The 25,897-nt window shown below is 43.4% G+C and overlaps 1 protein-coding gene across 2 annotated transcripts in view; it reads right to left on the bottom strand.

The window, feature by feature from the left end:
• GGA3 (golgi associated, gamma adaptin ear containing, ARF binding protein 3) overlaps window positions 1-25,897 on the bottom strand; it is a 992,054-nt gene that overhangs the window by 856,690 nt on the left and 109,467 nt on the right. For both annotated transcript variants that reach the window (XM_044085033.1, XM_044085034.1), the window contains exons 4-5: window positions 20,233-20,331; window positions 4,553-4,676 (exon numbers count right to left, since the gene is read on the bottom strand). In XM_044085033.1, the coding sequence (XP_043940968.1) occupies window positions 4,553-4,676; window positions 20,233-20,331 (223 nt within the window). The remainder of the gene's footprint in view (window positions 1-4,552; window positions 4,677-20,232; window positions 20,332-25,897) is intronic.

Raw genomic sequence — 25,897 nt, 5'->3', positions numbered from 1 at the left:
TTATCATACTCCACAAAGGGGGAGCCACCACAGACCCCAGGAACTACATCCCCATTAGCCTAACGAGCCTGGTTTGCAAGACCATGGAACGTATCATCATGGAACTTATAAACAAAGACAGTGGTAATCTCCATACTCTGGACCCCACCCAGTTTGGGTTTGTAAAATGCAGATCATGTCTGCTAAACCTGATAGATTTCTTTGAAGCAGTCACCAAAGTTGTAGATGAGGGTAAGGTGGTTCACACAGCCTATATGGATCTCGACAAAGCTTTTGACACCTTCCCCCACTATGGAATTATAAATAAACTCACTAAACTAGGTATAAATCCCTATGTCACAAGATGGGTTGCCAACTGGCTCACTGAGAGAACCCACACTGTGAAAGGAGCAGACTCCAAATCTGACTTCAGACCAGTGACAAGTGTAGTACCACCGGGTTCAGTTCTGGTTCCTCTCCTGTTTGGTATCTACTTTTCTGAAGTACAGGTTAACACAGATGATCTTTGGCTAACAAAGTTCTCAGATGACTACAAACTAGGAGCCATAACTGAAACTCCTAACTAAGTGGACATCCTACAAAAGGGCCACACTGAGACAGATGCCTAGTGTCCATGGCCTCAAGCTCAATGCCAAAAAGTGCATTGTCATCCCCTTTGGTAAAAACTCTGTACCCATGAGCTGGGTCTATATCAGTTCCGTGAAAATCCATTACAGCGACTACCAAAAGAGCGACACATACTAATCAAACCGCGAATACACCGAACGCACTAAACCGTGAAATTTAAAACATCGAACGGTCATAGTCGGCCAACCCCACCACCCGCTACATACTACCTACCCAAACAAAACAAATAAACCCCATACAAACACTAACCAAACCCTACTCCTAACCCTAAAGTAAAGCACCAAAACCCAACTTCTAACACTACACTAAACCCCACATACACAACTATCTATGCACCATCCTTAACCCCTCCCTAACCCTAAGGTCTGTAACTATCACACACTTCCCCTACGGAGATACATACTAACAAAATAAATAATACACATAAATACATTTAACAAAACCCTACTTCTAACACTACACTAAACCCCACATACACAACTATCTATGCACTATCCTTAACCCCTTGCTAACCCTCAGGTCCGTAACTACCACACACTTCCCCTACAGAGATATACCCTAACAAAATAAATAATACACAAATACATTTAACAAAACCCTACTTCTAACACTACACTAAATCTTACATACATTACCTATCTAGACACTTACCTTAACCCGCACCCTACCCTAAGGTCCATACCTATCGCACACTTACCTTACAGAGCTATACCGCAGATGGGCCAACCAAAACACTTCAACATTTTGGATTTAGCTGTTTTGGACGTTCGGCGTTTATGTAGTTCATGCAATATGTGTTGATCATTTTGTATTCGCGGAAACGGCGTTTTGATCGTCTGATAGGGAGCCCATGAGCTACCACATAGGTAGTAGTCTACTTAACACCGAAAGTATGATAAGAGACCTTGGGATACAGGTGGACAGTAGTCTCTCCTTTGATAATCACATCGCTACAGTAGCCAGGACATCCTTCTATGTGGCACACATCATCACAAAATGTTTCTCATCCAGGAAAAACAAGGTCATTGTTCCCCTCTACTCATCACTCATTAGAGCCATTATAGAGTACAACGCCCCTTTTGGAATGTACCTCACAAGGCATCTACAACAACTAGAAAGGCCGCAGAAATACCTCACAAAGAGGATTACCGGCCTCAAACAAATGCCCTACACAGACTGTCTCAAAAAACTCCAACTTTACTCCATCGCATATCGGCTACTCAGAGGCGATCTCTGCATAACATACAAAACTATGTCAAACCCAGAGCTGTTGGACATGCTCCACTTAAGAAATCCCAATCCTTTCGAGTTACACGCTCTAGGGACCTAAACCTTGTCACCACAATAAACAGAACATGCTGGAGGGATAGATTCCTATCCCAGACACTTTCCATACTCTGGAACAAACTACCTATCCTATAACAAACAAAGCTCCTCATTAGCACTCTTCAAGAAAAATCTTAATGATTGGATGGGAAATAGGAAATTCACCCTGGGGATCACCTCTGTGGCTCTGCTCAACAGGGGCACAGGAAAATAATTTTCTTGGGTGGCGAAAGCCAGGGTACCTTTTTGGCTAGGCTTGTAGAGGCCCTAAGGCCGATAGCCAAGTACTTACCTATGAGGCTATGAACTGGAACTAATATCTTTAGAAAAGGCTAGGAGCAAACTACATAGGAAAAAACTGGAACTGTGAGCACATTACATACAGGAGAAGAATGAGGCCTAAAAGGCAGCAGGACTTAAATGACCTATGTAATGTCTGAGTGAGAAAGATTGGGTACATTATAAGTGATGTATAATGTTTGTAACTGGGAGTGTGCCAGTATGGTTTGTGATGTAAAATGCTTGCGACTAGGATTGTGTTGGTGTGCTTTGCTTTCATTTATATAAATGTATGATTGCCTATATATTAAACAATGGTTTAATAAAGGTTTTTCTTGTTTAAAAAAGCAGGACTTGAATAAAATTATGTAATATTGCTTAGCTTATATGATATATAGCAATATATGTGAAGTATAACATAGTCTGATTACTTTTATATGAATGTAAATTTGCCTATGTCACAAGTGATAATTCAATAAAGGTTTTTTGAAAAAAAAAAAAAAAAGGTCTCTCTCCAACCTGCTCTCCTGTATGTAGTAAATTCCCAATCCCCTTTTTGGGCCTACCATGCTGCCAAATTAACTGACCTTAAAAGTACTGTCCATAAGCAGAATTTGAGAGTTTTACAAATCAATACAAAAACATAACTTTACCGTATAACATTAATGCAAATCTTGTAAATGATGTGTTCAACAACATCCTTTATTACATGACTCAATTGTCTTATGCAATTGTAAGTGATCCACATTAAACAGGCAACTAACATATATATTCTGTACTATTTTACCCATTACATGTCATTTGTCTATACCCTAGCAACCAATCACATATCTATGTGTTGCCATTACGTGATTATCCTGATCACTATACTTGACTTAATACTAGGTATGTACTATCTGAACAATACAACCTTTGTGCCTTGCATCCTGTCAATGCCAAAATTTGATCTTTCTGGGATCAGTAATATTACCCTCATTGCCACATGTCAATAAATACAAAAGGGAAAATTCTAGTGCCAAAGAACATAATGCATTAAAGAAAAGTCCCCATAACATCAGCTGTATGATGATCCTGCTACTGCAAAACCCAATAAAACATAGGGAGTACAAATGGGTACATGGCAGTTATATGCAGGAACAGCCAGATGTGTGAGCTCACACAAGGTACAGGGGATTAAATACTGAAAACAATATACATAACTAATGCAAAGCTACAGTCAGAGTGTCTGCATGCATAAATCTCTATGCTGATGTCACAGACTAGCTTCAACACTTCACTAGTCATAGATGTTAATTTTTGTTAGTATTGGTAATTTACCTACAACAGGTAACTACTTTTTAGCATTGACAATGTATCTTTTTTACTATCTTCAGCATCTACCATGCCCTTGCACAGGTTAAAGGGTTTCAGTATTGACAATGAGCAACCAACTTCCGCAAGAGCTAATACTACATCCACTCTTAACAACCTTTGGTATTCTTAATATACCAGCATCCTTTACTAACTTCTACTAGTATTCATTTACTTACACACTTCTAAAGTCTTTTCACTAAAGACAATGTACTCCCATCTGTTAATATCTACAATGAAAATATATCCACATACCTGTTTTAACTACCTTTACTGCTGACAATACATCAGTACCTGTAAACTATCTTCAGAATTGCTAATGTATTCATGACTGTTAACTGCCTTCTGCATCACTTAATATATGGTAATTCAATATAGATGGTTAAGGTTACGAGTTGTCAACACGCTTTAATGCATATACAAGGATTTGACTCTCTCAACCCTCCACTCGCATACTCAACAATTCTGAGCAAATCATTTAATCATTCAGTGTCATTCCTGAAAAGCCCTATTAATATTTATTTGGTTTGACCAAAAAAAGAAGGCATTCAGATTTCTTAACTACCTTCTGTATCACCAGTACATTTCCACTTGTTTAGTGCATTCAGTACTGGCAGTGTATAATAACAAAGTCCTGTCCTTCACGTTAGACTGAAAGAGGGGTCTGACATAGTCACAAAAGTGAAAACTAGGTAACCATTAACAATAATAATTCACATTAGACTTGAAAAGCATGAGAAGCACTCCCACATAAAAACAAATATAATTCAGCTCCAACGGGGCACAATCTGTGAGACTAAAGTTACTGAAGTCCCATACCCATTTATGCTGTAGCCTAAAGTTATCTCTCCTGTGGTTTCTTCTCTGTCCACTCCTCTCAAGTCAGAATTCATTTCTAGACAATTTCTAGATTTTATTTTGTATGCGTAAGATTGGGAGTATCTGGAGAATACTTTGGGAATAATCCCACCTTGCCTCTTCAGCATCTGGTAAGCCTCTTTGATCTTTCCTTCCTCAGGCAGTGCTAATGTCCAGCTGTATAGAAGTTCGATCACTTTGGTCTTCACCTTTTCTGACACCTTGTCTCCAAGATACTAGAGGAATAAGACACAACAGGTAAGAGCTTTTTAAAACAAGAAGATTTAGGAGTCACTTTTTCTTCTGCCCTTATTGTCTAGATATTGCTACAGCAGAATATAGCTACTATATAAATGTATGTTAGTACCAACTATTTTGCTATGTTACATAAATAAGACATATCTGTATACAACTCTACAGACATAGGTTTGCTGTATAAATGATAACTCAATGGCAAACACACTGCAATAATCACTTATTTATCAAATAATTGAATTCCCTTGCATGAAAAATTAGACAAATTACCGTAACTGAAAAGGTCATGCTTGCCTACTTTGACAACAACAGACTACCATACATTATCTGCCAAAATGTACACACACTGTCCTAGATTGCTTTTTTCAAAATTAGTTTCCTATTATAAAGGAGTAGAGTAAATCCAAGTCAAATGCAAATAGTTTGCTTTTGTCAATGTTATATATGTGGCATAGAAGCTGTGGGATGGGGTAGTAAATTTAGATCATTAAAAGCCAGGCTGGAGAAGGGATGAAGCTGGTCTGAACATTAAATGGTGGTCTCAGCTTTCATGGAGTTTGGGTCTCATCCTTAACACAAATCTTCTGGGTAGTTTATCCACTTGACCTAGACTGGCATTACATGGTAGGACTAGAAGAAAGAGTACTTATAAGACTAGATGTTACGATTTGCAACAGATGCCATGTGGGCCCATTCCAAATCCCATAAAAGCAAATATGCTTTTCAGAACAAATAAAGAAACCATGAAAATGGCTACATTTTACAAAAATAGGATAAAAGAAGGAATTCTGAATTTTGTTGCAGGTTAAAGTGTTCATGAACTCTCTTGCCAACTGTATGATAAGCACTGTAGTTCAAATGGCACTTATACCCTGCTCAGAAACAAAACGCAAACCAACATGGACACAGGGGAATCACTGAAAAGCCAAGGACAAAGAGTTTCAGGCACCTAACAGTGCTTAAGAAACTCTAAATTATGGATCACAAGCAGATATTAGCAGGGAGTAAAGCTGAGTATTCTATTCCTGCATCAGGTGATTGGATTGCTGACACTTCAGTGTAGCATGAGGGGTGCTGCACTCCTCTGTGTGTCATCCCTCGGATGAGATGTTAAACTGAGGTCCCATTTGCTTGAGCTAATGGTGGCTAAAGTGGATGTAAAAGAACCCACAGCACCTATCAAAAAGAGTAGGGGAGGTTCCCTGATGCCCTGGCCAAATTTCCCGTAATAGTATAAATACTAATTTGAGTCTCCCATGAAAAAACTCCACTAGTCTAGTGGGACTAACCCTGTCAACAAAGGATGACTAAACAAATAATTAAAATAAAATACAACTGGCCCTAATGCAGCATTCACATCAAATGCAGTTGCAGAGGAGGCCTTATATGTTCTATTTATGGTATGTGCAAGCTCTTCAGTGTGTTATCCAGTGATTCAACTCAGTCCTGTCACAAGTTAAACCAAGCAAATGCCCATGGCAAAAACAACACTCGTGCCAACAGGCACACGAACTGACCATTCAACAAAAAACAAAAACAATCCCAAACCACGAAGACTGAACAAGAAACGGTTTATTAAAATAAACTACTGAGCACTTTCACCTAAAACATTCAAAGGCTTCTTCAGATTCCCAGGAGCACTCAGTCGTTTGTTATTTTAATAAACAGTTTCTCGTTCAGTCTTCGTGGTTTGGGATTGTTTTTGTTTTTTGTTGAAATGCCCATGGCAGACAAATGCAACAGCTCAATACAGTTCTGCATTATCTCTAGCATTCATTTATTTCCACTCACCTTATTATGTACCGCAATTCTAGAAGGCTAAGCCCTAAATAAACAATTTATGGCCGATAATTAGTACACTGGATTAAGACTATGAGTTATTAATGAGATACTTCCTGTAGTCCAAGGTTTGACTCTCTCACTTTCCATTTGTCTACTACGTGACTCTGAACAAGTCACTTTAGCCAGACATTGCTAGGGGATAACTAGGAAATCGGGCTAGGTTCCTCAATGGTCCCCAGGACTAACTGCCTACTAAATATTTATGTTTCAAACTACCTATGTAACAGTCAAATAGATGAACATTCCTACATGCTGCAGGTTCATTTGTTTAGTAGATTAATTTACTTATTAACATTTGTTAATAGAGATTGTCTGACTGGGCACACTGGCATCTGCAACAAAGTATCCATTAAAAGCAATATAAACCTAGTCTCATAATTAAGACTTAATAAAATCAGTTAGCTTGCCAATGCAGAAAACTGGTTTTCATTTGTGAAATCACTAACCGAATAAAGGAAGGAGTCTAAACCAAATGGAAATCCATCAAAGGAGTCTTGAACTGATAAACCATATAAAAAGAAGTTATATACTTACCATAACATTCCATGTTTGTAGTCCATCTTGCCTACATTCTTGCTGGATGGGTTTGGAGCCAATTCTCAGCTCCGATTCGGCCAATACTAAAGCTCGAGAGGTTTTACTGGCTCGAGGCTAACCCCTATCCCATGGTGTCTCACGGCAATTTCCCAGATCTTGTTTGCAATCAAGCAATGGGTACATAATAGTCAGTAAACTATCAATAACTATACACATACAACAGAACACTTTGTATTACTATCCATGCCAGGAGGACAGACGACTACAACCAGGTCAGACAGTATAATGGATAGTCTACCAGTTCCTCCAGGAAACAGGAAGGGGGAAGGAGGGAGGGAAGCAAGAATGTAGGCGAGATGGACTACAAACATGGAACGTTATGTTAAGTACATAACTTCTTTATGTTATGTAGTCCTATCTCGCCGTAATTCTTGCTGGATGGGACAGCGTCCCTAGCACCTTTATCCCGGGTGGCTCAAGCGAAGAGACTCTTCAGCACAGTGGACCCAAAGGATGACCTGTCCCGGGAGGCCAAATCCAATTTGTAATGAGTGACAAAAGTATGAGTTCTTGCCCAAGTAGCTGCTGCACAAATGGTATCAATTGGGAGTTTAGATCTAAAGGCATATGATGCTGATTCTGCTCTGGTTGAATGGCCTTTTACTTTGGCTGGTAATTGTTTGCCAGCAGCTTTGTAAGCAAATGAAATGCAGTCTGAAAGCCATTTAGACAAGGTGACCTTAGAAACAGGGAAGCCTTTATTTTTGTCTGAAAAGGAAACAAACAATTGGTCTGGTTTTCAAAATTCTTTAGTCCTGTGCAAGTAAAACCTGAGAATTCTGTGGACATCCAACTGGTGTAGTCTATATTCTGACTTATTAGCATGATTTGGGAAGAAAACTGGTAGTTCGATAGTTGTATTGAGATTATGCTCTGAACATACCTTAGGAAGAAAGGAAGGATTAGTTCTGAGTGAGACTCTATCCTTGTGGAAAACAAAGTGATTCTGAAACTCTCCTAGTAGATGTTATAGCCACTAAGAACAATGTCTTCCAAGACAAAAATTTCAGATCCGATGAAGAAGAGGGTTCAAAGGGTGGAGAAATTAAAGATGTAAAAACTAGGTTTAGGTCCCAGGGCTCCGGTGGTTGCCTGATTGGAGGTCTGGGAAGAAGGACTCCATTCAAAAAAGTTTTGCATAAAGAGTGGGACATGATTGGATTTCCCATGCAGCCAAAATAATAACTAGAGATGGCAGCTAACTGAACTCTAATAGTAGCAGCTGCAGCTCCTTCATGAAAAATGGATGCCAGGAAGGACAGGATAAACTCTATAGGAAATGAGTAGGGATCTACTGGTTTGCTGCCCAAATGGAGAACCATTTCCATTTACTGGAATATAATTACCTGGTGGAAGGTTTCTGTGAAGAAATCAGAATGTGTTTGACTGTAAGGGAAAGGGAAACACACCTGATTATTTGTGGAACTGGAGCAGCCATGCTATCAATTTCAGGGTTTGGATAGTAGGATGGAACTGCCCTGACTGATGAATCAGGAGGTCTGGAGATGGTTCCAGAATCCATGGTTCCTCCAAGAGATAGGGCCACAGGAAGGAGAACCAGACTTGGAGAGGCCAGTAAGGAGCAATGAGGATTGGGGTACTCCAACAGTTTTGCTTTCTGAATCACTTTTGGTATGAGAGGAAAGGATGGAAAGGCATAAAGGAGTTCCAGAGGACAATTGTGGACCACAGCATCCCTGGGTGATATCCCCAGATGGGGAATTAGGGCAAAATAGCTGCTGCATTTGGTGTTCATGTACATGGTGAATAGGTCACAGCAAGGCTAGCCTCATTTGCAAAAAATCTCTTCTGCAACTTCTGAATTCAGGGACCACTCATGAGGCATCAGAATTGCTCAACTGAGTTTGTCTGCTATCACATTGGACTTCCCCGGGATGTGTGTTGCTACCAGAAAGCACTGAGTGTCCATCGCCCATTTCCATACTCTTAAAGCCTCTCGACAAAGTGGGTAAGATTTGGTTCCCACTTGCTTGTTTATGTACCACACTACAGACATGCTGTCTGATTGACTTGCAATAGTACCAGTGGGAAGAGAACTGTGAAGTGCTTGCAACGTGTATAGCACCGCTGTCATCTCCAGAACATTTATGTGCAATTGGTTCTCGTGATTCTGCCAAATACCTTGGACCATCATTCCCAGATATGCTTCCCCCCATCCTATCTGGGAGGCATCCGTGGTCAAAACTGCATTTTGTTGAGGGGGAGAAAGTGGGCGACCTAGATGAAGTTGATCCACATGTAACCACCATGTTAGATCCTTCTTGCAGGAGTTTGTGATGAGTATTTGGTGAGACAGGGGGAGATTCTGCATTGACCACTGGGCAAATAGTAGCCAGTGAAGTAATCTGATGTGCAGACGGGCTAGGAGAACTAAAAGAATAGTGGAAGCCATAGTCCTTAGGACTTGAAGGACTATCCTGGCCTGTACTTTGTCTTTCTTCAGCAAGGATCTGACTTGGTTGTGCAAAGATTCTATCCCTTCTGGTGTCAGTTTTGCTGTCTGGTGGTTGAGTCTATTTCTGAGCCTAAGAATACAATCGCTGAGATGGAGATAAGGCTGATTTTTTTTGGTTTATTGTAATGCCTAGTCTGGCGCACAAGGATAGTCTCTCGTCCCTGGTTCTGATTAGTTGGTGCTTGATGGTAGCAGTGAAGAGCCAGTCGTCTAGGTACGGAAACACCTGGAATCCTTGACATCTCAGATGAGCCATTACCACTGCCATGCATTTGGTGAACACTCTGGGAGCTGTAGTGAAGCCAAAGGGCAGTGTTCGAAACAGAAAATGACTGGCTCCCAGCCAGAAGCATAGGTGTCTTCTGGAGCGTCTGCCCATTTTGATGTGGTAGTAGTACGTGTCCTGAAGATCTATAGAGCACATCCAATTGTCTTTTCTGATAAAGGGAAATATCGACTGCAGAGTGATCATGCGGAACTTCGATTTCGATACAGACTTGTTGAGTTTGCTGAGATCTAGAATTGATCTCCAGTCCCCTGTCTTTTTTTGGAACTAAAAAGAATCATGAGTAAGTTCCGGATCCTACTTGCTCAGTGCGGACTTCTTGGATGACTCTTTTTTGAAGCAACGAGATGACCTCTGATGTTGCATGGTCTAATTGAATGGGTAGCATGTCTGGTAGAGACCAGTTTACAGGGGAATCGGAAACAATGGAATCCTATGGAAATTATAGTTTGCACCCAACAATCTCGGGAAATTTGTAGCCAGGCACTTGGGTACGGTGAAAGATGACCCCCGACTGCCTCCAGAGATGGACAGTCAGGCAACCCCCTCAGGGGCAATGGAAGGGACGATCAGAGAAAGTTTCTCCATCTCCCTGACGTTGCGGACCTCCTCTTCCATGAGGGCAGCGTCTTCCATTATATCCTCCCCCTCTGCCTCTAGGGGAGGGTTGACCTTGTGCCGGAGGGAAACCTTTTTGGGATTACGGAACCACATTTTCCCTACTGTTTGACCCTTGGGATAGGGTCTAGAAGGAAGGGAGAAATGGACACTGACAGCAGATAAGGTTTTCCCTTCCTGCTCGCACCTGGTCAAAGTCACTTTTACCTGCGGTCCAAAAAGAGTTGACCAAGAATCAAAGTTAAAAAAAAGAGTTGAACCATCAAAGGGGACGTTGGTGAAGGAAGACTTAAAGGATTACGTGAAGTTAAACAGATGCATCCAGGAACGTCTCTAAGAGCAATTCCTACTGCGGATGCCCTGCTCGCTCCATCCACTTCATAGGAAATCAGCCTCATGGAGGAGTTAGCTATAGACGTAAGGGTGGAGAGCTGTGCAGATACCTTGTCCATGGATCACGAAGCTACTGAACCCTGAAGGGTGTCTCCCAACTCCTTCAAGAGATCCCTTTGAAGTCTAGTAAAATGGGACAGGTAATTCAGCGATCAGAAAGTAAATGCCGCTGAAGAGAAGGTATGCATTCCATACCTATCCATCATCCTGGACTCTTTATTAGGGGGATGGATATTAGAAGATATCTCAGACAACTCCTTTTTTGTGGCCGCTGTTACCACCATAGCATCCACAAGAACTCCCTTAGAAAGAAAGGACTTATTCTCCAGAGCAGTCATAAATTTGTTTGGCCTCCTCGGGACAAGCCCCACTGTGTCCGGGGAGGTCCAGGCTTTCTGGGATATGACCCCCAAGAATTGGTAATAAGGCGGTGTCACCCAGGAGGTGGAAGGTCGGGAACCAAAGGCCTCAAGGTACACTGATTCGTCCTCAGTAGGGTTAGAGGTCTTTCAATCACCCTCTGTCTACGGATTTCAAGGATGTCAGCAAAAGAGACATCCTCAGAGGAGGATCTAGAGGACCCTTCTGACTCATCCAAATCAGTGTCTGACATGACAGACTCAGGTGAGTCAATGTGCTTCCTCTTACAAAGTCTCTTCCGAGGGAGCTCTCTAGTGGGATAATCTGGGGAGGTCTCGGAAGAGGGGACACCTCCCATGGGGGCTGCCTGAGCCTCTGGTTCCCTACATTGAGGGGGAGGCTGAGAAGAGGTTGCTGCTGGCTGCTGGTGGGACATCAGGTCCAAAGGCAGGGCTTTGGCACTGGAAAAAGCTTTCTCTATTGCTTCAAAAGCCTTTCCACCCCGCTCTGAAGAAGACCTCTGCTCCAAGGAGACAGAAGGCTGGCTCCGAGTAGGATGGACAGGTTCCGAAGCAGACGTGGGAACCGAGCTCAGTCAAGCCGAAGCACTGAGAGGGAGGGTTGGTTCCGAAGAAAAAACGGGGTGACTATCCCCCTCGGAGTTGACTCGAGAGCGTCGGCTCCCAGATCCTTCGGCTCCAGACTGAGCCGCTGAGGATAGAGTTATCGATTCAGAGGAAGCAGGAAGAATTCTCGGAACCGAAGGATCCAACACTGAAGGACCCTAAGTGTTCGACTCCGAAAGCGAAGCAGTCAGAGGAGGAGCAGTAGTCTGGAAATGTAACAGTTCCAAAGCCTTTGGGTCCGGAAGAGTTAATGTTTTGGCCAGAGCCGGGTCACAGAGCAACCTCTTCACCACCTGCTTGATATCCTCATCTGAAAGTGTCCTGGAGGAACATGTGGAGATAGAAGGAGAGCTCCTCCTTTCTAAAATAGGAGACCTCAAGTTTGGAAAAATAGGGTCAATAACTGGTGAGTGCCTCGGTACCGAAGGTTATCTCAGCACCGAAGAAACCAACGGCACAGAGATAGAAGTTATGTACTCACCATAACGTTCCATCTGAGTATGTATCTTCATTTTTCTGCAACCTTTGGGATACGGATCCGATCTCGGATCCGAGCCGGCAACTTTTACCACAGCATAGATCCGAGCTCCTAGCTCCTCCCTTTACCCATAATCCCCTGCAAACCCTAACTGACCTCAGATCAAGTTTGCCCGATATAAGCAATATAAAGGTGCCCTGGAAGGGGCTAATCCAAGATAGATCCTAAAGGTCAGGGGGGAGGAGGGGGGGATGTTTGCAGACAAATGAAGATACCTCCTCAGATGGAACGTTATGGTGAGTACATAACTTCTAAATCTGAAGTAGGAACTTCATTTGTCAGCAACCTTTGGGATAGAGTCCCCAGCTACCTGAATCCTGGGTGGCCTTTATGGAAGAACATTCCAGAGCACTGCAGAGCCAAAGGACGCCCTACCTCTGGAGACGACATCCAGTTTGTAATGGCTGATAAAAGTATGAGATGAGGCCCAAGTGGCTGTGGAACAAATATCACCTAAGGGAACCCTAGATTTAAAAGCCGCCGAAGCAGCGACGGCCCTAGTAGAATGGGCTCGAACCCCTTGAGGTGCAGGCCTTCCCGAACTCTGGTATGCTAAGAGGATACAATTAGTTATCCACTGTGATAGAGTAACTTTAGAAATTGATTTGCCTAAACTTGTTTTGGCAAAGGAGACAAACAACTGGTCAGATTGCCTATGACCAGCAGTTCGATGAGTATAAAAACGTAATTGTCTGTGCACATCCAAGGAATGCAGTTTATATTCTCCTTTGTTCTGGTAATGGGGAAAGAACACGGGAAGATTAATGGATTGATTAATATTAGCTTCTGAAGACACCTTAGGCAGAAAAGATGGATTGATCCTGAGGTGAACTCTATCCGGGTGGAAGGACAAATAAGGCGGCTTAACACATAGAGCCTGAAGTTCAGAAACCCTTTTAGCTGAAGTAATGGCCACTAAGAAGGCTGTTTTCCAAGAGAGATATTTAAGATCAACCGTGGCTGCTGGTTCGAAAGGGGGGCTAGTCAAGGCTTGGAGGACCAAGGACAAATCCCATGGGGGTACTACCTCCCTGACTGGAGGTCTGAGAAGGAAAGTACCCTTGAGGAATGCTTTACAAAGCTTAGCAGTCATCAGAGGGCCTGATTCATGCCCTACATGATAATGCGAAATCGTTGCAAGTTGTACCTTGACTGTAGAGCAGCTAGCCCCTTGATGAAAGAGGGTAGTTAAGAACTCCAAAACCGACGTGAGAGGCGCCGTGAAAGGGTCCAAGTGACGGTGCTCTGCCCAGATGGAGAAACGCTTCCACTTGCTTCGATAGACTCTTCTGGTGGAAGGTTTATGTGCTGCTACTAGGATGGCTTTGACTGGTGAAGAGATTCCGGGAGTCCTAATCAGGAGTGGAACTGGAGCAACCAAGCCGTCAGCTTGAGGTTGACCAGGTTGGGGGTCTGGAGACCCAGAGGGTGGGTAATGAGATCCGGGAGTGGATCTAGAATCCATGGTGGATGAATTAGGTGAGACCACAGGTACGCAACCATGTTTGATGAGGCCAGAATGGGGCAATGAAGATCATTTTGCTCCCCAGCTGACTGGCTTTCTGTAGGAGTTTCAGCATCATGGGCAACGGGGGATAAGCGTAAAGGAGACCGGGAGGCCAAGCATGTACTAGAGAGTCTCTCGGGGACTCCCCTTGAGGGGGAATTAGAGCGAAGTAACTGTTGCATTTGGTATTTGAAGGAGAGGCAAAAAGATCGCAAAAGGGTTGCCCCCATAGGGCAAATATTTGTTTCGCTACTAGGGGGTTGAGAGACCATTCATACGGAGTCAGGATCGAACGACTGAGCCTGTCTGCTAGAATGTTGGACCGTCCTAGAATGTGCGTTGCAATAAGAAAGCGGTTGGTGGAAATCGCCCATTCCCACACTCTCATGGCCTTGCGACAAAGGGGATAAGACCTGGTTCCCCCCTGTTTGTTGATGTACCAGACAACTGACATGTTGTCCGTCTGTACTGCAATTGTCCCAATCGGTAGAAGGCTGTGAAGTGCCTGCAACGTCAAAAGCACCGCCCTCATCTCTAGGACATTGATATGCAAGGAGGTCTCTGTGTCGTTCCACGTGCCTTGGACCGTTCTGCCTGAATAGTGCCCCCCCCACCCCAGGTGAGAGGCATCCGTGGCCACTGTGGTGACGGAGGAAGGCGTTGAAAATGGTCGTCCCATGTGGAGACTCGGGGACCGGAGCCACCACAAGAGCGACGCTCTGCAAGCCCTGCTTAGGGGAATAGGATGAGACAGGGAGTTGCGAGACAGGGACTATTGTACTTGGAGGGTCCACTGCAGAATCCTCATATTTAGGCGGGCTAGGGGTAGTAGAGAAATAGCTGCCGCCATGGACCCTAGAGCCCTCAGGATCAATTCCGCAGGTGGAGCGGAAAGAATGAGAATGGCCTTGACATGCAACCTCAGGTTCTGAAGCCGATCGGGGGGACTAGAGATGATTTGGTCATGTTGATAGTTAACCCTAGACGTGGTGCAAGGTCGAGGAAGTAATCCCTGCCTGAACAGAGTAGATGCCTTGTTGGGGAGATGAGGAGCCAGTCGTCCAGGTACGGAAAGACCTGAATTCCCTGAAGCCTCAGGTGGGCCGCTATGACCGCTAAGATTTTGGTGAACACCCTGGGGGCTGAGGTGAGACCGAAAGGAAGGGCCCTGAACTGAAAATGACTGGCTCCCAGCCAGAAGCGGAGGAACCTCCTGGAGCGTCTGTCCACTAGGATGTGGTAGTATGCATCCTTGAGGTCTATTGAGCACATCCAATCATTCTCCTGTAATAGGGGGAGAATAGATTGTAAGGTGACCATTCGGAACTTTTCTTTGGGTACTGCCAAGTTCAGGAGAGAGAGATCGAGGTTGGGTCTCAAGTCCCCCGTCTTTTTTGGCACCAGAAAGAACCTGGAGTAAAACCCCGATCCGAACTGATCTGGGGGGACGGGTTGGATGGCTCTTTTTTGTAAAAGCTGCTGAATTTCTGTAGCAGCTGCCTCCCTCTGATTGGATGGTACGTCGGGGAGACTTCTGATTTTGGGGGTTACAATAAAGGGAATTTGGTAACCTCTGGATATGATGCGAAGCACCCAGCGATCTGTTGTTATGGACTCCCACATTGCTAGGTGCTTCGAAAGACGCTCCCCGACTGCCTCCAGAGTGGAGCAGCCGGGCAACCCCTCAGGGGATCTGCGTGGGCCTCTCAGAGAAGGGTTCTCTGGACCCAAAGTTTCTGGGACCCCCTCTGCCTTGTGGGCGGCGTCCTCCCTGTCCTCCTCTGCCACGAGAGGACTGGTTGTCCGGAGCAGACTGGGACTGATGCGATTTTCGGAACCACATCTTCTTCTGACCCTTTTGGTTCTTAGAAAAGTACCTCTGGGGAGCAGAGAAGTGGACTCCTATGGCAGACAATGTCTTCCCATCTTTCTCGCTTTGGACTAAGGTGTCGCTAACAATTTTGCCAAAAAGTGCAGAACCATCAAAGGGGGCATTCGCGAATGACGCCTTAAAGGGTTCCGAGAAGTCACAGTGTCGGAGCTAGGCCTGACGTCTGATTACCAGGCCGGCTCCGCCGGCTCTAGCAGCTCCTTCAGTGGCATGTGACAAGAGCTGCATAGAGGTATTAGAAACTGAGCGTAGAGTAGACATTCAGGAGGAGTACAGCTGCTTGTCTCCTTCCGACATGGACTCTGGGGGGGAATGCAGCGTATTCTTTTATTAGATCCCGCTGCATCCAGATGACGTCTGCCATATAGTTCAGCGCTCTCATGGAGAAGGTTGCTGAACTAAAGACCCGCTTCCCCAGGCGGTCCATCGCTTGAGAGTCCTTACTCGGAGGGTGGACCGCAGAGCTCTCCTGAGCCAGCTCTCTCTTGGTGGCCGCTGCCACCAACATGGCATCCACAGGGGGACCTCTGCTCCAGTGGGTTCTCTCAGCAGGGGGACTCAGGATCCTGTCCGGGCGCTTGGGGATAGGCTCCACAGTGTCCGGCTCCTTCCAACCCCTGGTGGCAATAAGGTCCACCAGGGGATCGGGGGGAGGGGACACCTAAGAGGTAGATGGCCCTGCTTCGAACGCCTCTAGGAATACGGACTCATTGGAGGAAGCCTTAGGGTCAGACCACCCCCCCCTAATCCTGAGCATTTCCATGATGTCTCCAAAGGAGACATCCTCGGGGGGTGACCTTGGGGAGCCTTCCCCTTCATCTAAGTCTGTATCTTCGGTAAGGGACTCAGGGGAGTCCATGTGCCTCCTCTTACACTTGGCTTTGTAAGGTACCTCTTCGGGGGGGGCTGTCAGAGGAAGACTCACCAGCAATGTCGAAGCAGGCTGTCCCGATGGCCGGGTGATGGGAGCTCGGACCAGCTGAGATGGAGTGCAGGGAGGAGCCGAAGCCAGGACTGGGGGTCCGGATACACTCAACAGTGCCCTTTCCACCACTGCGAAAGCAGAGGGAGAGCTACTCTCAATAGGCTCCGAGAGTCGGCTCCCACTCGGATCCGAGGCGGGGACCGGATCCGGGGCCGAGACCCTCGGATCCGAAGGACCCATGTGCACTGACCGGGACAGAGCCGAAGTCACACAAAGTCCCTTGGATCCGAAGCTCTGTCCACGGCTCCGAGAGTTCGGATCCGACAAACTCGAGGGACCAGTTGGAGCCGAAGTAACTAGTACTGTCGGCTCCGACATACCCCCGGATCCGACGTGGCTCGGCTCCGAGTGCTCCGAACCCGGGAAGCGGGACGGAGAAGGAGCGATTGGGGCAAAAAAAGGAGTCGAGCTCCCCCCCGGAGGGGGGGGGGGAGGCAAGAGCACTCCCATCTGCAGCTGGGCCTGGATGAACCTCCTCATCATCCGGTCCATGTCTGCATCTGACATGCTAAAAGTAGACCTCAAAGAGGCCGCCGAGGCAGACCTAGAGTGACGCCTCGATGACCTCGACAGGGACCGGGTTGCCTCCTCCCCAGGTCCCTGTGAAAAACAAGGGGACCGGAGCCGAGGAGGAGGTGATCCAGAAACCCTGGAAGGAGAAGCCTGCTTGGCGGGCGGCGCCGAGGAAGAGTCCTCGGCCCGCCGCTTATGGTGCTTCTCCTTCTTTTTGGTTTTTCTGGCCTCCCTATCCTCCGGGGCCAAAACGGGAGGTTGAGTCCCAACCGGAGGGAGGGAGGCAGGGGTGGTAGCTACCAAGGACTGGGTAGTGGCCACCAAAGAACCGGAGGTCGGAGCCGAGTCCGGGGGCAAAAGGCCAGCCAGAATCAGCTTCGATCTCCGGTCCTTAAGTGCCCTGGGGTTGAACGCTGCATAAATTGTGCATCCCGAAGAGAGGTGTTCAACCCCAAGGCACCTAACGCACTGAGTGTGGCCATCTGCCGGTGAGAGCTTATGGCCACACTCGGTACATTTAGAAAAGATGGCTTTAGGGGCCTCTGACATGTCTAACGTAAAACACACTAACTCGGCCCCTAACACACCACAAACATACACTACGGAACAGCGAGGGTAGGGAGGAAAAAATTTTAACAAAAATTAGATATATAAGAGGGAACCTACACAAACTCACTCAATCACACAAGAAAAAATAAAATTTCTTAGCTTTTTTTCACAAAAAATCTTCCAAATGCCAGGAGCTCAAAATCCAGCTTGTAGGCTTAAAGCGTGGCAAACTAGATCTGAGGTCAGTTAGGGTTGGCAGGGGATTATGGGTAAAGGGAGGAGCTAGGAGCTCGGATCTATGCTGTGGTAAAAGTTGCCGGCTCGGATCTGAGATCGGATCCGTATCCCAAAGGTTGCTGACAAATGAAGTTCCTACTTCAGATCCGAAGATTTTCTCTTCACAGTTTTTGGAGCTGTCTGACCAAGTTCCAGCTGTTCCTGGAAGGAACTGGTCATAAGAACCCTGTCTATTAGTTTACGTTTTCTCTCATTAATTACCCTAGTACTGAAGGCACGGCAAAAAGCACAGGGTTTTTGTAAATGAGCCTCTCCCAGACAGTACACACAGCTAGTGTGACTGTCAGTCAATGACATTTTTTTGTGAACATTTGTCACATTTTCTGAACCCAGAAGGGCGGTGCTCCTTATGTTCTCTGTCTTTCTCTTTAGACATGCTGACAAGAACAAACAAGGCTAACAGCAATTACAATATTTACAACACTAACTATAACCAACAGCAAAGTTATGAAGATAGAAAAGCTTTTATATTTGTTTTTTTTTTTTTTTTTTTTAAAGGGAAGGACTAGCAGTCAGAGAGGAAAGGCCCTCTAATTTAAATAGGCAACTACGGCCCTCTAACTAAAACGGGCCATACAATGCTAAAAAGTGGAATAGGGGCTCAAGCACTCAACAACAATCACACAGGTAATAGATAATAAATATAAAAGTAGAAAAAATGAAGAAAATAGACAAGAAATAAGATTTATCAAAAAATCTTTTACTTAGCCAACGAGCCAGTAAGGAGACAACCTCGAAGCTTTTGTGGCAAATGAGATCTGGGGAATTGCCGTGAGGCACCACGGGATAAGAGTTAGCCTCGTGCCAGCAAAAGCTCTTGAGCTTTAGTATCGACCGAGTCGAAGCCGAGAATAGACTCCAAACACATCCTGCAAGAATTACGGCGAGATAAGGCTACATAACATCTAATCTTTTTGGCATGGGTACAGAATAAAGGTCTTCCAAACAGAATGCCTGCCTTTTCTGACATGCCCATATATGCCCACATTTGGGCCGCAAGGGTACAAAGAAATAAACCTTGTAGTTGCCAGGATGAGAAATACTTGGTAATACACCCACTCCTTTTCAGTGCCATCATAACACCTGCAGCAAAAACTGGTAGCATTGGGCAGCAATAAAACAAGGCACTGAAGTAGGGAGGGGAATGAGACAAGGGTGAGATGGAGGCTAAGAACGGGTGCTGGAAAGAATGTAGGCAACAACAGGCAGGCCTGATTAGAAATTAAAGTAACTGGAAATCACACTGTAGCAATATAGACAAGAGGCATTATTTCTGTCCTAGTTTTCCAGTTTGGTCTGAAAAAGAAAAAAATGTAAATTTTAAAACCGCAAAAAAAATTTTTTTTCATTCAATTCTACATTACAGCACTAAAATATTAGACTTTAGGCATTTGCAAGCAGAGTTAATAGTGTAGAACACTGTTCTCTCTCCATGGATATGCAATCCACTGAAAATCCACTTCTTGATCATTAGAAAAATATATTGTGGCAGAGTAGCATGCCCCCCCCTAAATGGGAGCTTGGTTATTGGGGATTGGTTAAGGTGTTTGCCTTGCAAACACAAGGTACAGGGTTTGAATCTCACAGGGATAAAAATGGCTCACAAGGGCAGTTAGCCTAGTACTACCCTATGAACCTATGAACCTATGAATCAGCTTAATGGTAAAATCCAAGGATCTGGGAAAAAAACCTGAATCAGTTGTATAAGAAGCAAACCTCATCCTCACAGAAGTGAACAGTCCTGTCTGGTGTAAGACTTTCAAATAATGTTATATTTTAAATATACCTACTTTAGTCACATTCTGCTTATTCCTCTAGAAGCATACATGGCATATCAGCACTGCTCACATTAAAAAGGACTCTGAATTATTATTTAGACTTGTTCCTGTTCATGCAGCATGATGGAATAACAAGCAAAAACAATAGAATCCCATCAAAAGACATCCTTAGCTGAAAACATTCTCAAAATGATCCCTTCTATTACAGCATACAAAATAATTGCTACTGTGATACTGTTAGAAAACAGCTAAACTGTAGTAAAAAAGCTTTACAAACAAACCTTTGGAGAGACAATTTTAATTAATTCATTCAGAAAACGAAACTTTCCAACTTCATTGTGGAATCGTGTCCCACAGTTCTTCATACAGGCTTCTAGGACCTGTGTAAAACAGAAAAAAATACTGCAAGTGTTATGCGCTCATCTATTGAAGGAACATAGCATGGTAAGGCAAGCACCAAAATAACAGGCACAGCAATGATAGCGATTTCAGCTACTGAACTTGATGAAACCTATATGTAACCGAATGCCAGATTGTTATATCAAGTATTATAAAAGTTATCTCTAAAATAATAAGGTATAGAACATGCACAGAGTTAACTGTCTCAAAATGTAAATGCACACTTAAGGTAGTAATGACAACCTGAAAGAAAAAAAAGTGACATTTTAGGAATTATAGGTAACATCCTTCCATAACAAAATTCTCTCCACTCATTTCTTTACAGTGAGATTCCCTCAATAAACCCCTTACCCCAAAAAATTAAGTAGTACCTACCACAGGAATTTTCAAAATGACTCTTCCAGTGGACAATTTAAGCAAAGCTTGCACAACACGTCAGTAGTCTTTTTGGCTTCAGTTTTTCCAGCAAGTTCACTTGAGGCTGTAGTCCACATATGCATACTCATACTGATTAAAATGCACCAAGTTACCCCACATGCTCTACACATGCATCTGGTGGCCAGAGAGATGAAGTGACACATTTTATTAAACCATTACCTGCACTATAAGTATTCTGTGGTGAACGGAATACTGTTATTTATACGCATGCTCTGTTTTAGGTACATGGAATGCTACAGCTTTTCTTTCTTATACAAGTAAACTGGATTATTTATATGCTTTTAGCTGGGACAAAACCTGTTCTTGTTACACTGCCTAAGCATTGTGAAAATGCAAGTTGCTGATCTATTGTGATAAATATATATCATTGAGTTTCAGTTGGAAGGAGTGTTCTTAGTAAATCTTTATTTTATTTATTTATAGTTTCTGGTAAGTAGCAAATATCATAGTGTTCTTGCAGTTTATTACTAAACTACTTTAAGTATGGATCGTTCCAAATTATACTAAAGTCTTTGTGAATCATCTACTGGAATATGATAACAGAAATGTCCAAGTGTGGTGTGTGGACACACTGCTAATTTAAAATGCAAAGTAGGGATACATATATTCCTTCTGACATTACTCATTACTTTGAGGCCAAAACCCCAAAAATTAATATGTTTTCTTTCCTATGTTGTTAGTGTGTAGCCAGAATTTTACAGACAGAGATTGTCATCTCGGGTAGCCACTAGCTAGCCTTCTTTAGATAAGGCATGCACTGCTGGAACAGTTGCAGAAAGAATCTAGCAATGGTGGTAAACAGATTACACCAAAATATGGAGGGATGTATCTGCAAGGACAGCAGAAAAAGCTAGGGATAATGCAAACATAGTGAGAAAAGTTTCAGCTGGTATAGGTGATAATACGGTACAGGAAATGACAGAAAACAAATTAGTTGGTGGTGGTGGTTGTTCTTTCTGCTTTTCCCCGGTTAGGGGTTGCCACAGCAGAACTCCGGTCCGCTAATGATTGGCAGTAGATTTTTTACGGGTGCCGAGGTGCCAGCTCGACACCCAACCTTCAACGAAGGCACACCCATTCTACGCATGTCTTTCAAACGCCACTCGACTGCAGGGAGGACGTGCAGACTCCACACAGAAGGTGCTCCAGCCGTGATTCGAACGGGAGAACTTCTTGCTGTGAGGCAACAATGCTAACACTGCACCACCACGGCTTTAACAAAATAGTTGGTATGAGGACAAAAAAAAATAAAAACAGGGTTTTGTTGACGGGAGATTCAGACACCAACTGGATTAACAGTCATCAAGGGAAAACAAATCCTAGTAAAAACGTACCACAAACAGTTAAAGGCAGTTTTACCTGGATTCTGCTGTCAAGGGAAAACAGGGAAGACCAGGTTACAGTAAAACTAGTCTACGGCTTCAGAGTATTACACTGCAGGAGGTAACCAATGTAGCCATGAAGAGAAAGGTAATGTGGTGCATACAGACACCAATGGTTTGTCAGAAGAGATGTCCAAAATATTAGGAAGCAAAGCAAGGAAGGTGGCAGAGAGCTTCCATGATTTGGGGAGGGTGCTAGAAGTAGCATTCTGTAAACTGCTACCCATAATGCTAGCAGCTAAGCACACCAAGGAAGGTGATAATCAAACAGCATTGACTAACTGTGGCAGTGATCGAGGAGAAAGCTTGAGGAAGAACTCCTGATGGATAGATCAGCTGTCCATCAAAGACAGGTGCTAGCTAAGCTCAGAGAGGTTAGAAGTGCTGAAAGCTAAGTAGAACAGATACAACTCAATGTCTGTACCTTTCAACTAAGAGGGGAGGTGGGAGACTGCCATGAAAGCAGGAGAAAGAGTTAAATAACAATCACTATGTAGGGTGAGAAAATGGACAAAAAAAAAACAGTTATGACCAGTTGTACAAATAGTTACTCAGGTACCTGCAGTAGCTGGTTAAGGAGGACAGGAGTGAGCAGCTGTTGCAAGGTTGACCATCCTGGGGGAAAGTGTGGTGGGTAGGTCTTGCAAAAAGTGTGACACTAAGTGGGAGCACTTCATGTTAGCCAATGGATTTTGAGCCTGATGAGCCCAGGCTTTAAAAATGCATCTTGCACTGGCACCCGAGGGGGATTTGATATCTGAAGACAGGCTTCACTTTGGGGACAGCAATGACAGAGCTTGAAGGAGCAACCAAAGGGGGTTGGGGTGCTTCCAAGCAGAGATGGTAGGCCAATCTCCCCTGAGGCATCAAGCTGGCATGTTCCCTACCTCACAACTCTCACTGTGAGAGAGACAGAGAAAGCAAGAGAGAGAAGATCAAGATTCCCAGGCAGAAACAAACAGAATGCCTGGATCCCTGGACCAACACAGGGTGCTGGTACACAACCATTAGACAAGCTTTTGGGGGAGGAAAATAAAAAAAAATAAACGAGAAAACAAGAGCAACTTAGCACTTCACTGGGTACCATTATTACACAAAGCAAACAGGCTGGAAGGAATGATGCAGGAGATGTCACAGAAATAAAAATGGGCCAGTGACAAGGGCAGTAGAGAGAAAGATGTCAGTGTATAGGGTCTTTAGGAATGAGATGGGGAGAGACAAAGAAAAAGTGGTGACACACACACACACACACACACACACACACACACACACACACACACACACGTATTTAATGTCAGAATCTTGAGTTGAGATGCCCACAGATGGAAAACTTGAAACACAGATGTTTGAATTTCCATCCGGGTGAACATCTCAGTGTTCAAAAGTTTATATTAGCGAATGCACTGTGCATTCAATAATATAAACTCAAAGAACTGTACAGAGATCACGGTACAGTGCGGTTTGGGAACTTCATCCCTTTCCTCACTGTAGTGTGATCTCGGAGTTGGAATAGAAAGTTAGCAGGGAGTGTGGGGGGGTGCAGGGGGACTTGTCCCCCCCTGTAAAAACTTGATATTAGGTACAGGACTTTCCTTTACCTGAGTTCCTATACGGACATCATGTGATCTGTTCGGCAACAATGTTGAATCTGCTGAATTCATTCAGCTGATTCGACACTGTGACTTGTTCTACATTTTGACTTTCATTTTTTGTATTCGATGTGTCGAACGGAAATTATTTTTCCGTTCGACATTTTGATAGTAAACCATATAAGGAGGGCACTGAATAAAATAACGGAGAAGAGGACTGACATTACCATTGAAGGAGTAAGGGTCAGAACCTAGGGTAAGTGCCCCTCCCGATACACACTAGGAGATAGAAGGATGACAGATTGATGTAGACAGAAACAAAGTAGCAAAGAAAGATGACGATGGTTATACTTTCTAGAAATCTGAACCTGACATGGAAGAATGGAAGATCTTGTATTCACAGTAAGAGACAGGGAAACTGAGAGCTTGAATCAGAAGTGGTTCAACCAGTTGATCCAGACTTTTCCAGAAAGGCAAAAAAATCTAGATATAGTCATATTCACGTGAGAACGGGTTAAAGGTGACTGTTGAAAAGTGCCATTATCAACTTTAAATGCAACACTGTATGACTTTGAGAGGCAAAGAAGAATTTAAAACAAACAAGGACAAAGACAATGATATATGATTGCAAGGGGTTAGAATAAACTGAACTGGAGAACAGAAAGTCAAAGATGAGTTGAAGTATAGCAGCCAAACTAAGGGCAAACAAGCAAATGTGAATGGATCACTGATAAAGCACTTAGTGATATGGATAACGGCTTGAAAAAAAATGACAAAAGCAAAAGAAAAAAAAAGAGAAGGCCAGTAAGGCCACATAACAATGTGAAACTAGTTATTTGGGTAAAAGAGAGACCAAACAATCCAAAGCAGCAGAGACAGAAAGTACACTTGTAAAACAAACTACATTAGCTGCCAGAAGGAAAAGCAGCAAGGTTTTTGTAAAACTTTTACTATCCACAAATGAGTGCTTTCATTCATGTAACAGTAATGAACTTCTTCAGATAAGTTTAAAAGAAAAGAAAAGGCAAGTTTTTAAATAAGGCCCAAAATGATCATCTACTCTAAGCATGATGTAATTAAACCCTCCCACTTACATTCCTTAAAGTGCCAAAGTGCTATTTAAAGTGCATAAACACAGTAATCTAAAAGTGTGAGATTATTCATTCACTAAAAACTCTGAATAAACTTATTAAAAATATATATTAAAAATATGTATTAAAATAACACAACCAAAACAGTAAAAAATAAAATTATTTAAAATACAAATTCTCACTGAGATTACTAACATGTAAACATAACCATATGGAAATGATAATATTGGTGCTTTATCTGGTTAAAGGTTTATGCTTTAAAATACAGCTGATCAAGCAATAATCATTTAAGCCTGGCCAGCTGCAATAATTTAAAAGTAGCTGCCAAAATAATTATTTTTCTTCTAAAACCAATGTCCATGGACCCCCTCTCATACTGATATTGACCTTCTCTATAACGAAGTATTTGAAATGATGGTTACGGCACATGTGAACATGTTTTGCTAATGCATTATTCAGATGTATTCTTTTTATATTATATTCGTGTTCATAAATCCAATCCTGTAAGCTACGTTCCATTTTGCCTATATAAAAACACAGACAGGACTGGCATAATCCTACATATACAACTCCCTTGTACTCATAGTTGTATCTACCCTTTATCCGATACTCCTTACCACAGATGGTAAAAGAGTCAGCAATAAAAAATATATTTACAATATAGGCAATGTCCACATTTTTTCACAGCAGGGATAAGACTGACTGTCATCTGAAGAAGTTTTATTATAAAATAAAACAAAAGTGCTATTATTACTTAATATTGTTGGAATCTCTCTGGCCTTGCGTGTGTTTTTTTGTTATGATGTGTACTGCTGGTATTGTTGCTCGTCATATTCTCCAGGGTTGTTTTAAAATTAGAGCCCCTATGGTATACTATAGTGGGTCTTTCACTTACTTTGTTTTTAACTAGAATATCATAACACACAATAACCTACTTTTTGTTTAAAATCCACTTAAGTGTTTTAGAATCACTGCTAAAACATGTAATAAAAGTAGTGGTTGGGCTAAAGTTATATTCTTGTCTATCAAGCACTGGCTCAACCATGG

This window comes from Protopterus annectens, chromosome 10.part0, assembly GCF_019279795.1.
Source record: "Protopterus annectens isolate FY-2018-M chromosome 10.part0, PAN1.0, whole genome shotgun sequence".
Lineage (NCBI taxonomy): Eukaryota > Metazoa > Chordata > Ceratodontiformes > Protopteridae > Protopterus > Protopterus annectens.
The sequence above is the reverse complement of the archived record's forward strand: the minus strand, read 5'-3'. Positions and strand labels throughout refer to the sequence as shown.